Genomic DNA, 14,200 nt, shown 5'->3' with positions numbered 1-14,200 from the left:
TTCCTCACGCAGCCCGGTGGCTGCGCCTGGGGTCCTCCAGAGCCCCCAGGCCTCTCTCTCCCCCCCCACCCAGTCCCCTGCCCAGAAACTCCCGGAGTGGAGGGCAGGGACCGAGGAGCCCCCGTCCCTCCCTCCCGCCCGCCCTGGACCCCAGAGCCTGTGACCCACCGGGGAGCTGTCTCTGGGGAGGTGTGGGCGCTGGCTCGGGGCCTGTGCAGCGGCCCTGCCCCTCTACTGGGGCGGCCCCGGGGCGCCTTTGCCTTCTGACTGAGGCAGGGGCGCTGCAGGACCCGCTCTCCCCAACTCAGTCTGCAGTGGCCGCTCCTGGCCACGGGGTTCTCAGGCTGCGCCCCCCAGTCCGCTATCTCAGCGGACCCCCCATCCAGGGGCAGCTTTCGGGGACTGTGACACCCGCCTGCCTCCGGGTGTCCTGTCTGCTGCTCTGCGGGAGGCTCAGCTCAGGAGGGGGTGCGAGGGCGCACGCCCCGGGGTGGGGGCGGGGGCGGGGGGGCGCCGGCGTGTAGTCCCCAAAACTAGGGGGCGGGGGCCCCAGGGTGTAGTCCCCAGAACTCGGGTCAGGGCGGGGGCAGCGTGTCCTCACGAGAGCCCCCCACAGGTTCGCCAAGCTGCTGCTGCGCCTGCCGGCCCTGCGCTCCATCGGCCTCAAGTGCCTGGAGCACCTGTTCTTCTTCAAGCTCATCGGGGACACGCCCATCGACACCTTCCTCATGGAGATGCTGGAGGCCCCCCACCAGATGACTTAGGCGGGTCCCTCGCACCTGCGCCCCGCCGCTCAGCGTGCTCAGTGGGGCCCGCCGCCCCGCAGGGCTTGCAGGGACCCGGGGGCGCAGCCTACGCCGCTCGGCCGCCACGGCCACCCCCACCACCGCCGCCAGCGGGGGCATGGCTTTCCGGGCAGCCGCTGGAGAGGGCGGAACTGGCGGCCGCGGCTCGTCTCCGCGCAGACGGGAAGGCGGCCTGTTCCGGTCGCGAGTCTTATCTCTGTCTCGGGGCTCCCCCGCGAGGCCGGCTCCTGTGTGGAGGGACCCAGCTTTACCTCCGCTCAGGGCCGCGGCCACCCGGCACCAGGCGGGCGCCGAGCGGGGCCGGCAGGACACCCGTCCCCAGAAGACCAGAGGCCCCCTGGGCCAGGGCTCTCCTGCCCCCATGTGGAGGGCGGGCGCCCCTCTTTCCAAAGATGACTCGTGACCTTGCCAGTCGGGCAGAAGTTGACCTCGGTGTGGGGTTTTGGGGCCACCCCGAGGCTCCAGGGACGGGGCCTCCATCCCCTTGATTTCTCTGCGTGCTGGTGTCCTCTATCCCGCGCATCCTGCCCAGCCCAGCAGAAGCAGACCGGCCGCCGGCTTCTCCCACCCGCCCTCCCCGGTGCGGGGAGGAGCAGCCTGGCCCGCGTTGGCCCCTTCGCCGCTGTGTCCGCAGGGGCGGGGCAGGAGGGGCTGCTGGCCGCTTCCAGGCTGTGCACCCTGGGGGGCCCAGGGCAGGGGCGCAACAGCAGGAGGGGCGTCCGGGGCTCCCCATAGCCAGTCCCCTTCTCTGGCTGACTGTTCTAGAAGACTCTTGGAATCAGAACTTGGGCGCCTGGGAGGGCATCTGGGCCTGGGTGTGCGCGCCCCTCAGGCACAGCCCCCCACTGGGCGTGAGAGCCCCTCCAGCTCCTGCTCGGGCCGCGTCCCGGCAGCGTGCCCCAGCGCGGAGGCGACGGCTCTGGGTGGGGGGCTCTCAGGGTGAACTGGCCTCTTTTGCACTGTAACACGCTCCTTTTGGCCGACCTCACGCCCAGGCGCCCCAGCATCTGTGAGCGGGATGGATCTGGGGAGGGTCCCGCCCGGGCTGGCGTGGGTGGGCCGAGGGGAGGCGGGCTCTGGTGGGGAGCAGGCGCCCTGCTGTGCTTCCAGGATGCTGGTGGTGCGGGCAGAGGTGGTCCGAGGTCCCAGGGTGTCTGTCCGCCCCGCCTCCTGAGTGGCCCCCACCACCGCCCTGCCCCCTCACCCACCACCTGGCAGAGACGGGCAGGCCAGGACCTGCCCAGCGCACCCTCCCAGACTCTCCCTCAACATCTGGGCCACCTCGAGATGTCCTGAGTGACACAGGCATGCTTGGGAGACGCCCCAGTGTCCCCCAGCTGCGGGAACCTTGCAGGCTGCCCCACCCTGACACCCGGTGCCTTCTGCAGCCACACGCGCCGGCTTGTCAGCTCTCTGCACCCCATGTTCCAGCTCCGCCCCTGCGCCCCTCAGGAACTGGCGGCCCCAGGGGGCAAAGTGCAGGTGGGGTCTCTTGCGGGGCCTGGCACCATGAAGCACTGAGACCCAGGCCACCGCCTCGGAAGTCAGGGAGCCTTCCCTGGCCGCCCAGCCCGCAGCTGCCGGACCGGCCCTCCCCGTCCCACCGGCCGCGTCTCCCCGTGACGTCACACGTGCCGTCGGGTGGGAAGGTGGGCGCTCGGCCCCGGCCATGAGGCGGAACCTTTACCCAGACCTTTGAGAGTATTACCTATCTGGTTCAATTAAGGTGATTTTCTGTAATTGTTATTTTGGTGGGACAGTCTTTAATTTTCTAAAGACAGCGCTAACATCAGTTCGTTGGCCACTGTGCGCCTGTCCCCGCCACCCGTCCTGGCCCTGGGTGGCTGCTGTGGCAGCCCCAGCCCTGCAGCCTCCCCTCCAGCTCGGACATCAGCGGGGCCCCGAAGCCCGGTATCCGGATGGTGACCCGCTGGGTGTCCGCAAGGCGGGTGGCCTGCCCGGGAGGCCTGCAGCCGCTGGCCCTTCTCTCCAGGGAGACGTCCGGCGCCCGCGGCGTTCCTCGTGACGTTTCCAGAGGATCCGGCCGGTGGCAGTCCCCGGGAGCGCCAGAGCCCTGTCCTCCACGGGCCCGGGACAGGAGCGTGCCGCGGCGGCTGGCGGCTGGCAGCGAACAGTGCCCCGTTGCAGATCGGCGGTGCCCGCCCTGTGGGCGTGTGCGGGGGCGTCTGCCCGGGAGCCATGTGGCCATTGCCACGCGCCGTGTCCTGCCACCGTCCCGTCTGGTTTTGATCAAGACGTTACCCCTGTTTTCCTGCAAATTTGCTTCGTGCAAGCAAGTACATAAGGACCCTCCTTTGGTGAAATCGGGTTTGAATGGATATCGCAAGGCGAGGGGAGACGCATCTATTTTGAGATGCTCGGAGTGGGTGTCAGCAGCCCCCCGGCCTCAGGTGGGGCGCGGAGCTGGCCCTCAGAGACCACAGACGCAGAGAGAAGAGAAAATGTCTAAGGCATCGGGAAAGGTAAAAAAAATCTATTTTTGTACAAATGTAATTTTATCCCTCGTGCACCGGGGCGCGTGGCGGGGAGGGCGGTTCTGTTCTGCCCGGAGAGCCGAGGGAAGGCCTGGTCAGGACGTGGCCAAGCAGAGCCGCCCCAGCCGGGGCCGCCAAGGCTTCCTCCCCCGCACGGCCCGCGCCCTGCTCCGCTCCGTCGTGGCCGGCGGCCGTGGCTGGCTCCTGCGGACTGTCCGGTGCCGGGGCGCGAGGACCCGGCGTGGACTCGTGGAAGAGCAGTAGAAAAAACGTGAGGCGAAACCAGCGAAATAGGAGCGTTTAAAAATATATCACCATTCAGTTCTCGATTGTTCTGCGGGGTCTTCCTGTTTGTGCCTGGAAGTCGGCGACACCGTGGGGCCCGCCTGCCCTGTTTGCGTGCTCCCCGCGAGCCCCTCGGGGCTGGGGCCGCCCTCCGCACCCGCAGGCACCGGGCTGCCCAGGCCCAGCCCTGCATCCACATGCCCGTGGTGCTTCCTGAAACCCCTGTGCACCTCCATCTGACTGGGCACCCTCTGGGGGAGGCCCTTGGGCAGTCCAGAGCGGGGAGCGGCACCTGGAGGTGGTCCTCCTGAGGAGGGGCCTTAGCGACTGGCCATGCCCAAGGGGCACCCCTTGCCCCCCACATGGCTCCACACCAGGCAGTGGGGTGCACATGCCGTTCAGGCCCACAGTCTCGGTGCTTGCACACCCACGCACACCCAGTACGTGTCTCCCTGGGACTGGACGATGGGCTGAAGGGCCTCAGGCCCGGGGGTGTGGGAGACTGAGCGGGGCGCCCGTCTCCCCTCCAGGGCTCTGCTGGGGCGGTGGGGGTCGTCCGCAAGCTCCTCCGGGACAGAAGTGATGCCTGCCGCTGGGCCGGGGCCACCACCTTGCACGCTGGAGTGGGCTGGCTTCCTGGAGGGGGAGGAGGCCCAGGGGAGCCGGGGGCCACTGAGGGGTGCGCCGCTGCCTGCCCTCCGCCGTCATGGCTGTGTGTCCTGGTATACGCCCTTCCTTGGCCTGGGGCCCGGTGAATTCTCCCTGCTGAGGGGCTTTGTCTTGCCCCAGCCACTGCCAGCGCCACCTGGGGGCCCTCAGATCAGGGGCAGGTCCCAGCTCCGGGGTGGGGAAGCAGCAGGGCCAGCGGGAGGACTTGGGGGGCCCAGCCTGGGGTTCGCGGAAGGGGGCCCTGTGAAGCTGAGCCCCCGTCTCCGGGATGGGCCCATCTGTCCCAGCCTGGATGGACGCGGCCTCGCCAGCCCCGCCCCGGCGGCCTGCTGCCTGTGGACACCGCCGCCCTCCCGCCCCTCGGAGGCCGGCCCGCCGCAGAGGCCTCGCAGGCTTGGAGCGCCCGACTGGGCCAGCATCTAATCGGGCCACGTTCGCGTGCCCTTCAGCCGAACCCAGAGTAGGGTGGGAGGGGCTGCAGAGCCCACCCCGGGGCTCCATGGGCCCCAGGTAACCTGGGCTGCGGAGGCCGTGCTGCCCCTGCCTGCTCAGAGCCTCAGCCCCGGGCCGAGGTGCGGGCGGCACTGCCCCCTGCTGGCGGCACGGGGTATGGCCCGTCTGTCGCCCGGGGTGCGCCGCGGCTCCTGGCCCCTGGCCCCTGCGTGTGGGAGCCGGGCTTTGCAGAATCCTGGCATCCAGGCGCATTCCATCCAAAGGGGGCGGAGCTGGCACCCGCGCCTATAGATGCCCTACTGTGCGCCGCCTGGGCTGGGAAGGGGCGGCGCTGGCCACTGCGCCTGCTCCTTGCCTCGTTTCCCGCGGCTGTTGTGAAGAGGTGGTCCAGGAGGTGCTCCCAACACCCACTGCCTGCTCCTCTGGGCCGGAGGGGCCCTAGTGCTGGGCGGGACCTGGGCACAGGGTGGCCGCCCCCTCCGGGTGGCACAGGGAAGGGGGCCCAGGGAGGGCGGGATCCATATCAAGGCCCAAGAGCCTCAGAGCTGCCTGTGGGGCAGGACGGGCGCTGGGGGCTGTGCAGGGCTCAGCCCCTCCCCTCCCCCACCCTCCCGGGGCACTTCCCCACCAGGGTGGGCAGGCTGCTTCCCCAGGGAGAGGGCGGGCAAAGCAGGCAGCATTTGGGGAACACCAGCCCCCCTTCCCTGGGGGCCCCTGACCTCACTGGCGTGGCCAGCATGCTGCTTGTGACCCGCAGCTGTGAGGCGCAGCACTGGGCACCCAGGGCGCCTGGGTGGGGGCGGGTCTCCCGCCCACGCCGTGTTGTTCCTTCTGCAAGTCAGGTTCTTGGGAGCTTTGGTGAGTGGGGCCCAGGCTTGGGAGGCAAATGGGGGTTGATGGCACCTCCCCTGAGGCCCCCAGGTGGTCCTGAAGCAGCAGGCCCAGGATAGAAGCCAGCGAGGGTCCGGAACCCTGAGGCAGCAAGACCCCACGGCCCCTCCCTGCCCCTGGGCCTCAGAGGACTGGCCAGCGCCCCCCACCCCCTGCCTGCCTGAGCCGAGGGGTAGGAATCCAGGCCTGGAGCCTCCCGCCCGGCCTGGGGCTCCCGCTGCTCCCCGTGACGGTGAGTGAAGCGAGAATGGTTGCGCTCTGGCGGAGGAGCAGAGACCGGACGGCTCAGTGGACACTGCGGGGAGGGGATCAGCAAGCGAGTGGAACCCCAGCCTTGGGGTGCTCCCCACAAGAGCAGGCCCAGAGCTGGGCATAGGGGGGCTGTGCTGACCCTTCCCGCAGCCCTGGACTCTGCAGCCAGGCCAGGAGAGGGCGCGCATGAGCCCCCACCTGCTCAGGTCCCAGGCTGTGTGGAGACAGGTGGGGGCACAGGTGCTGGTGGGGAGACCTGGTAGGCTGGGGCCACCCGCCTGCTGCAGAACCCCAGGGGATGGGTTCCTTAGAGCCCCAAGGTCACCCGAGAGCCCCTGTAGGGTTGCTGCATGTGGGCAAACCCCCCCAGATACCCCCCACGGGGGATGGGGTACAGCCACTTTGGAAGGCAGTGGGCAGACACTGCCCGGCCATCTGCCCTCGGTCTCTGCCCAGCGGATGACCCGTGCGGTCCACCAAACACATACGGACATGGAAGTGACTCGCTCACGGCCACAGAACAGCGGAAGCCACAATGCCCGTCGGTGCTGAGTGATGACCAGATGGGGGCCTGCACACCTCTCAGCGGTGAGGGGAGAGGAGTTGCCACAGAAAGACAGTGTGGATCCCTCACTGGGGGAGGCTGAGGCTGCGGCTCAACTCCCCTCGCCCCGCCTTTGGGAGGAGGTTGCCTGGGGTTCTGGGCGAAGCTGTGGAGGTGAAGCGCTCAGGACGGTGAGGTGGCTCTGCGATGCCTTCCTGGGCATATGTGACACTGCCCTTGTCAGCACCTGCAAGACCTCACAGCGCAGGCCGCGGCCAGCCTCACCACAGCAAATAAAAGTCATTTAGGAGGTTGGGAGAATCTGCATGGGCTGCAGCCTGTGGCAGAACCATCTCCCTATGTCACCCACGTCCCAGACAGCCTCCACGGAGGTTGGAGACAAGGTGCTGGGTGACCTGGTAGCTCTGGGGAGCCCTGGGGCTGGGAAAGGGGGGGCTGCAGGAGCTGCAGGTGAGCCCTTCGATCCCATCCATAAGGTGCCTCCTGCTGTGACATCACAATTCCTGCCCAAGGGGACAGGGAGCTGCTGGGATCGGTCATGTGCTGAGGGGCTGGAGTTGGAGTCCTCCCTGCAAGTCCATGTCCTCCTAACGTGGAGATGTGTGCATCATACTAGGACACACGTCATTCCTACTGTCAGGAGAGAGAAAAGCAACTGCCACCTCCCGATGCCTAACCCTTGGCCTCTAGCACCATCTTCCCACGGAAGCACAGGGTCCTGGGGCAGAGTGGCTGACTCTGGGGTGGGGCAGGAAATGCATGAGGTAAGCCTAGAGCATCATGCAGGGGAGAAAGCAAGTTGACACCAGGATGTGGAAGCCCTGTCCGTGCACTTCGGACAGCTGCCCCTTGGCTTGGTTCTGCAGCAGTCCCAGGAGACGGCCCGGTCTGATAGAAGGGTTGCTGTGCAGCCAAGTGCTCATGGTCACCTGGAGGTGAGACATGAGAGGGCAGCTGGCTTATGGGTCCAGAGCTGCTGGACTGTCCACTTGGTGCCCCACTGACTGTGGTGGTTTCTTCCACTGGTCACATCAGCCCCTCTTAGGGCTCTAGAAACCCCCCCCATCCCTGGCTCTGGACACCCTCCCCTAGGTCTCCCAGAACTCCAGGCTCCACACGTGGCCAGAGAGTGTGGCTCCTCTGTTTGGGCACAAAGATTGTAAAGCTGGGTTGCAGTTCCCCGGGCCAACAGTGGGTGGCACTCTTCTCCAAGCGGAACCTTCCTCAGATTTGCACTGTCAGGGTTTATAAGGCCAAACAACCTGTGGCCTGAGCAAGTCTGGTAACGTCTTTGTGCAGACGTCGTGACCCTGAGTTGAGTCAGACTCCAGGACAGAGGTCTTCCATGCGCTCTATCCCCTGCAAACAGCTTTCCTGATTTGGGGCAGCACATGAGGGTGGCTCCGAGAAGTGGCCTTCCTGCAGAGGGTTGTGAATGCTGCCAGCTGGAGATTCACACCCCCGCCCAGGGCGGCCCATCTCTACCTAGAAGAGGGGGAACACCCTCTGGCACCTCCTTCCCCCACCCCAACAAAAACCCCAACTCGGTGCAGGGCCTGGGCTGTCAGCATCCCCCTCTGCCACCAGAGGGCAGCATCGCCCTGCCGAGCACACCCTCCACTCAAGCCGCGGCGCCTGCTGATTGGTTAGACCCGGCGTCTCCCTGGCAAGCATCTCCCCCTCCCTCTCCCAGGGCAACGGAGCTCATGGGTGTTGGGCGGGTGGCCTCTGCCTACTTGCCGTCAGCTGCCCCCGCCTGAGGCCCAGGACCTGCCCGAATGGACTGTGGTAGGCAGTGCAGGCAGGGAGGGTCCCCCATACGTCCATACGCCCAGCACCAGCTGCTCCGATGGCGTCCGGGCCAGGAGTTCTCTTTCCCCTGAGCGCTTGTCTTTCTCGTCTGCTCCCCGGAAATGCAGAGCATGGAGGAAAGGGCCCCGCGGAGCCAGGCATAAAGGCCCCGGGGCCCTGCGACCCCCCCCCCCCCGCCGTCTCTCCCAGTGGCCCAGGGGGTGCACCTGCGGCCGAGGGGAGGGGGCTGCAGAACCTCGGGGTCAGAGGCGACGGTTGGGGCCGGGGCTTCTTCTGGGCACTCCCGAGCCCCTCCGTGGCCAGGCCGTGGCGCTTGTAAGGTGGCTGTGAATTCTGGCCACTTGTGCCCCAGTGGGGCCCCCGAGGGCCTACAGGAAGCCTCAGGGGGGCACCTTGGCAGCTGGAGAGACAGGAAGGGCTGTGAGGGCCACGTCTGGTGGGGGGAGGGGCGAGGAGGGGGGCGTGCGGGAGGTGGGTGGGGGTCAGGGCGAGCCCCAGTGAGGCGCTAACCACGCAGAGGCCCAGGGAAGGACACCGCGGAGGGCCAGCCCGCTGGGGGGTGGGGCGGCGGGGCCTGCTCTTCGTGGGGAAGGCTAGAGGGTCTGCGGGGTGGGGGAGACCCACACTCCGTCACTCCCCTCATGAAGTGCTTTGCCTGGTACCAACCTGCATCCCCCCTCGGGCTGGGGGCTGGGGGCTCCTCCTTGGGCCACTGCCTCCTGCGTCCCCTCTTTCCTCCTGGGCCCAGGGCCCCCGCCCTGAGCCCACACACCTGAGCCCACGCACTGGCCGCCTTGGCCCGTCTAGGCTCGGTCAGGAGCCCGCCCGCCGGCCCCCGGAGCGCTCGCCCACTGGGGCTCCCATCTTCTCCCCGGGGCCCAGAGGCCCAGTGGGCCCGGTCTCCTGACACGCGGCCAGCATAGCCCCAGGGGGCCTGCAGTCCAGCGAGCTCACAAGCCCCGGCCTTTCCGCAGGGCAGCCCTGCTGGGCGGGTGAGGCTGGGGTGAGGGTGCCGCGGGGCCCCTGAGCAGCAGGCACCCCCTGCTCTCCGGAACCCCTGCCTGGCAGCTGCCGGGCCGGGAGGGCGGCGCCAGGGTCAGCGTGTCCGTCCTTTGGCATGTAAGGTGCACCCCGCGGGTTAACAACGTGCCGCAGCCTCTTCAAGAGACTCGTGAATTTCAACCACTGACTTCACTGCGCCCCGGTGTTGTGACACCAGCTGGCCCGCCTGCGCCGGAGGAGGCGGCCACGCCCATGGGAGGGAGGGCTGAAGACCCCCCAGCGGAGGTGGCGTTTGAGCTGGGCTCCGAAGGACGACTAGGAGTTCTTTGGGTACAAAACAGGAAAGAAAACCTAATTTTTCAGTCCTGGCATCCGGGCTCCTGAAGATCGAGGACAGCCTGGAGAAATCAGGGACCCGCAGTTACTGCCCCTCACGGATCGCTGTTTGAAGTCCTCCTGCTCATGAAATGGTACCGGCGTGCATGCCTCCCTCATCATGAACGCTGAGGTCTCGGGGTTCCACTAACGCCCCCATTTCCTGAGCTCCTGTGGGCAGGCCATGTTCTTGCCTGAGCATCTTGTGGGGTGCAGGGACAAGGCTGAGAACCTTCTGGATGATTCTTGATTGCCCTTAGGAGGCAGCCCCCCCCCCAACCTTCGCTGGCAGTGGGGTCAGAGGTCCCTCACCACACCGGCCCAGCAGCGGCCTGCGCTTCACTTACCTCCCTTCTCCCCTAGAGGGCGCCGCTGGAGGCGCCCCCCCACCCCCTGGACCCAATTCTCCAGCTAAGCCAGGGAGGCGGGAGCCGGGCGTGTGGAGCCGACACTGGACGGTGTTGCACGGGCGGGTGCTGCTGTGCATGTGCTATGAGCTTCCAGAACTTTCACCAAACTGGGTCAGAGAAGAGGTGCTGGGGGCTTCCTGCTGCCTGCCTTGGGTCTACCCGGAGTCTCTTGTTTAGGGTCCTGGGGGGCTGCTCAGACTCCCCCACACCAAATACTGTCCCCAGGGGCCTGTGGGGAAAGCTGCCGTGCTCATAAAAAGCACCGGGCGCGTCAGACCAGCGCTCTGGCCTGGGCCGCCCGACCAGCACCAGGGATCTCCCAAAAATTGCTACAAAGAGCTGGGCGCTGGCCGGGGGGGTGGCCCAGGCTGTGGCAGCAGAGTGTCCCTCTGCCCTCGCGGGCCCGCTTTGCTTCCTGAGCAGCAGCTTCCCTCGGTCACAGGCACACCGGCGAGCAGCGGGGTCACCCCAGGGCAGAGGAGCCTGCAGCCCGCCCGGCCCTGCCCTGCCCACCCTCGGGGCACGGCCTCCATCGCGGGCCAGGGCCGGGCACCCAGGGAGGCGCGGCGGGTCCAGCGCCGCCGCCGAGCCCGCCCGCCCCGCCCTGCCACGTCGGCGGCCGGCAGGAAGCGGCCCGCGCTGCTCTCCGCGAGCTCGTGGAGGGCTGCTGCAGGAAGGCCTGGACGCGGGCCAGGGAACAGAGCAAGGGCAGGCGCGCGAGGGGGCGGCGGGCGGGAGGCCTGGAAAGACCATCTGATTCCACTTTGCAGAGACAACTGCGCAGCCGCCGAGGCTCACGCCAGCCGGGCTGACGTCAGGGCTGTGCGGCCGCGGCGGGGGGACAGCACGAGGGCCCCCGCCGGGCCGTCCGCGGCCGCTGGGGAGGGCGGACGTGGGGCCGGGGCCGGCCTGGACTGACTGCCCGTCTGGTCTCCGGCACTGGTCTGATCCGGCCGGCGGCCACCCCAATTCGGGAAGAGCTGGGGGTCCACGGGGCTCCTCCCCCATCCCAGGCTCTGCCCTCCCTGCTGGACTCAGGGTCCCGCAGCAACTCCTGAGCTTGAGCCTTTGCAACTGGGTGGGCTCCCGGGTCTGGGCGGGTCCCTTTGGAGCTGCCGGGGGTGGCTCAGCCCCCAGGGCTCCCCACTTGCAGCAGACCCCAACTCCACCACTTTCTAGCCTGCCCTGCAGCGTGGCGCCCAGGCTCATCCCTCACGGTGGGGCAGCCCAGCCTGTCCCACCTGCCCTGGGGCCGTTTTGTCCACCAAGTCAGGACCTGGCATGTCCTGGCACCTCCAGAGAGGGTCCCCCAGAGTGCGCACCCCCTGGGACATAGTAGGAGCAGATGTGGTGGCCCGGATGGTCCGGGAAGGAGGCTGACACCCCAGGATCCCAAGGACTCCCCGTGGCACTCAGGCCGCCAGGTCAGGGCAAGCACTGCCCCCTGTGGCCTGACCGGGCCCCCAGCCTGGAGCCAGGGGCCTGCAGGGCCGACTCCCACTCCAGAGCGGTGCGGCCACATCCCCCAGCCTCGAGCGTGCACAGGCCCAGTGTCCCCCATGTTCAGCCACAGCAGTGTCCTCATAACAGAAGCCCGCACCCCACACCACAAAGGACCTCAGGGGGGCCCCCGCCAGCGTCCTGAGCAGCTGACTACCCAGCCTAAAGGCGAGGATCTGGCCGGAGCACACGCTGGGGCTCCCCTGAGCAGACCCCGTGCACTCAGGGGTCTAGCTGGAGCCCACCCCGGCCTCCTTTCCACGCTGTGGTGGGGGCCCCGCCCTTGCCGCCTTCCCCGGCCTGGCTGTGGAGCCCGGGCCTGCGGGGAGCTCGTGGGGAGGGGGCAGCCGCCTGTCTGGGACGCGACTCAGCCGCAGAGCCTTGAGTCACGCCGGCCTCCCAGCCTCTGGGGGTCTGAAGACATATTTTCCGTGGAAAGTAGCTGTTGGCTCTCCTCTGAGCAGAGCCTGGTCCCTCCCACCGCCCGCTGGGCCTTGGCAGCGGCTGGGCTGGGAGGGCACCGGGCGGGTCAGGCCAGCGCTCTGGCCTGGGCCGCCCGACCAGCACCTGCCCTCCTCCTGCCGGGGCGGCGGGGTTTCGGGCGAGACCTGACTGTGGCTGTCAAGGGTCCGGCTACGAGCAGACGGTGCTGAGCCGGTGACTCCTCCCAGGGAGGCAGGGCAGCGAGGTTCGCGGTGACCCCCGGGACTGCAGAAAAGCAGGGATGGAAGTGACGCGTCCTGGGGCCACTGACAGCTCTGACTTCTGAGGCAGCCGCTCTGGACCCTGCCAGGAGCCCCGCGGCACCTACCAGCCTGGCCCCCCGCGGCTACTTCTCCCCTGGAGGCCCAGCTGCGGGGGGAGCCCACATCCCTGGGAGATGACCTCCGGGGCCCGGGAAGGGACAGAGCTGCGGCCTGTGGCTCTCTGGCGCGGCCAGGCATGTCTCCACCTGGCGGGGGCCCCCCTCGCTGGGCACGGATGCAGGCTAGGGAATCACCCCGAGTCTTGGCAACAAGGCCCTGGGGTCCAGCAGGGAAGCCCGTGACCATCTCTGGTCCACTTCCTCCTCCAGGAAGCCCTCCTGAGCCACCCCTGCCCACCCAGGCTTTGTTCTTGGCTTCAGCTGCGTCTGGCATGTCTCCTGCGTTTTCCTGAACAGGAATCTTGTCTCCTGGACAGCCAGGGCCTGAGGCTGTCCCTTGTCTGCAGGGCCAGGCCCAGGCTGGGATGGGAGGGGGTTGTGCTGACCTGGGCGGTGGGTGCCCGGCTCTTGGGCTCTGAGAGAGGCTGGAGAGAACCAGGCTCCGGGCAGCTTGGGGGCTGAGGTCTTGCTTGTCATCTGGTGCAGGACAGGACTCTGGGCCTGGCCTGGGGCAGGAGGCACAGCACAGCGGTGCCCACTAAGAGTGTGTGTGGCTGGGGGCGCGTCCCTGAGCTCAGCCTCAGTTTACTCGCTTGTCACATGGGAGGACAAGGAGCCCACCCTGCTCCTTGTCGGGAAGCTGCGTCTCATTTCAGAGTAGCAGTGGGGACGGGGGGCCAAACAGGGCAGGGCTGGGGGGCAGCTGCAACCTGCTCCGAGCCAGGCTGTGCGCCACCTCTGCGCCTCGGCCCCCCACAGCCAGGCTGCGCTGGGCTACAGGAACGGAGAGGGACAGGAGGACAGAGCTGAGGAGGGCCCTGGCTTCCTGGCCGCAAGCTGTGGTCAGTGGCTGTGGCCGGAGGAGAAGCTGGGAGCGGTCCATTGGCACGTGTGGGATAATGGCCCGCCAGCCTGGGGAGGCCCGCAGGGCCTGGGGGAGGAGGCGGGGGCAGGTGGGGGCACGGGAGCGGGCAGCCCCGCCCGCCGGGCACGGCCACCGCCTCTCGCCTGGGGCGTGCAGTCATGAGAAGGCAGGACGCCTGGGCTCCTGGGCTTCCAGTGGTTTCTGCCTCTTTATGGTGGCCGCTACCTCCTCTCACAGACCGGCCAGGCAAGCAGAGAGGCCCCTGAGTGCGCTTTTCTGCCTGAAGACCGACAACAGCCTGAAGAATGAGGGCATCAATTTTGTGGGAGCAAGGGAAAAAATAAACCTTTAGAACAACTTGACAGTAAACAAGCCAGCCAAGACCGCCCAGCCAGCGGCCGCCAGCCCGGCGAGCGGGTCGGATCGACTGTGGACAGGGCGCTGGCGGTGAGGAGGAGGGACTGGGTCCGCCAGGGGCATGCTGCCCCCCTGCCCCCCAGAAGACCTGTGTGTGCAGCTGGCCCGTTGCAGGCTGTCCCAGACACCCCACAGCAACAGCCCTCCGCCCGCTACTCCGCGCAGCCTTTCATGGAAAGACAAGCGGAGAGTTTAAAGAGGACCCGGGTTCTCCGGGAGGGCAGGCCCTTCGCTTTGGAAGGCGCAGGTGCCCTGAGCCCCCATCGAGCTGCCTCCACGTGGGGTCCCCTCCTGTGAGCATGTCCCGTCCCTTGGAGTCTGCAGAGCAGCAAGGGCTCCCCTGCAGCTCCCGTCACCAGCACCCCACCCCAGCCCGGGCCAGGCCTCTCTCTGTGGTCAGGTCCGGCCCTCCTGCTTGCGGCTGCCCTGGGCCCCGAGCCCCGCGGTCCTGGCTTCCAGCTTCCCGCCCTCCTCCCTCTGCTCCCGCCTCCCCCAGTGCAGCCCGAGCCCCGGAGACCTGTGACTGGGGTCAGCGCCT

The 14,200-nt window shown here is 68.0% G+C and overlaps 1 protein-coding gene across 1 annotated transcript in view; it reads left to right on the top strand.

Moving 5' to 3' along the window:
- RXRA (retinoid X receptor alpha) overlaps positions 1–2,613 on the top strand; it is a 67,172-nt gene extending 64,559 nt beyond the window's left edge. The window contains exon 10 of the mRNA XM_037492943.2: positions 617–2,613. Coding sequence (XP_037348840.1) covers positions 617–764 — 148 coding nt within the window. The 3' untranslated portion in view covers positions 765–2,613. The remainder of the gene's footprint in view (positions 1–616) is intronic.
- Positions 2,614–14,200: the final 11,587 nt, after the last annotated feature.

This window comes from Talpa occidentalis, unplaced genomic scaffold (assembly GCF_014898055.3).
Source record: "Talpa occidentalis isolate TD23 unplaced genomic scaffold, MPIMG_talOcc4v2.1 talOcc4.7, whole genome shotgun sequence".
Classification (NCBI taxonomy): domain Eukaryota; kingdom Metazoa; phylum Chordata; class Mammalia; order Eulipotyphla; family Talpidae; genus Talpa; species Talpa occidentalis.
This window is presented reverse-complemented; position numbering and strand designations above follow the sequence as displayed.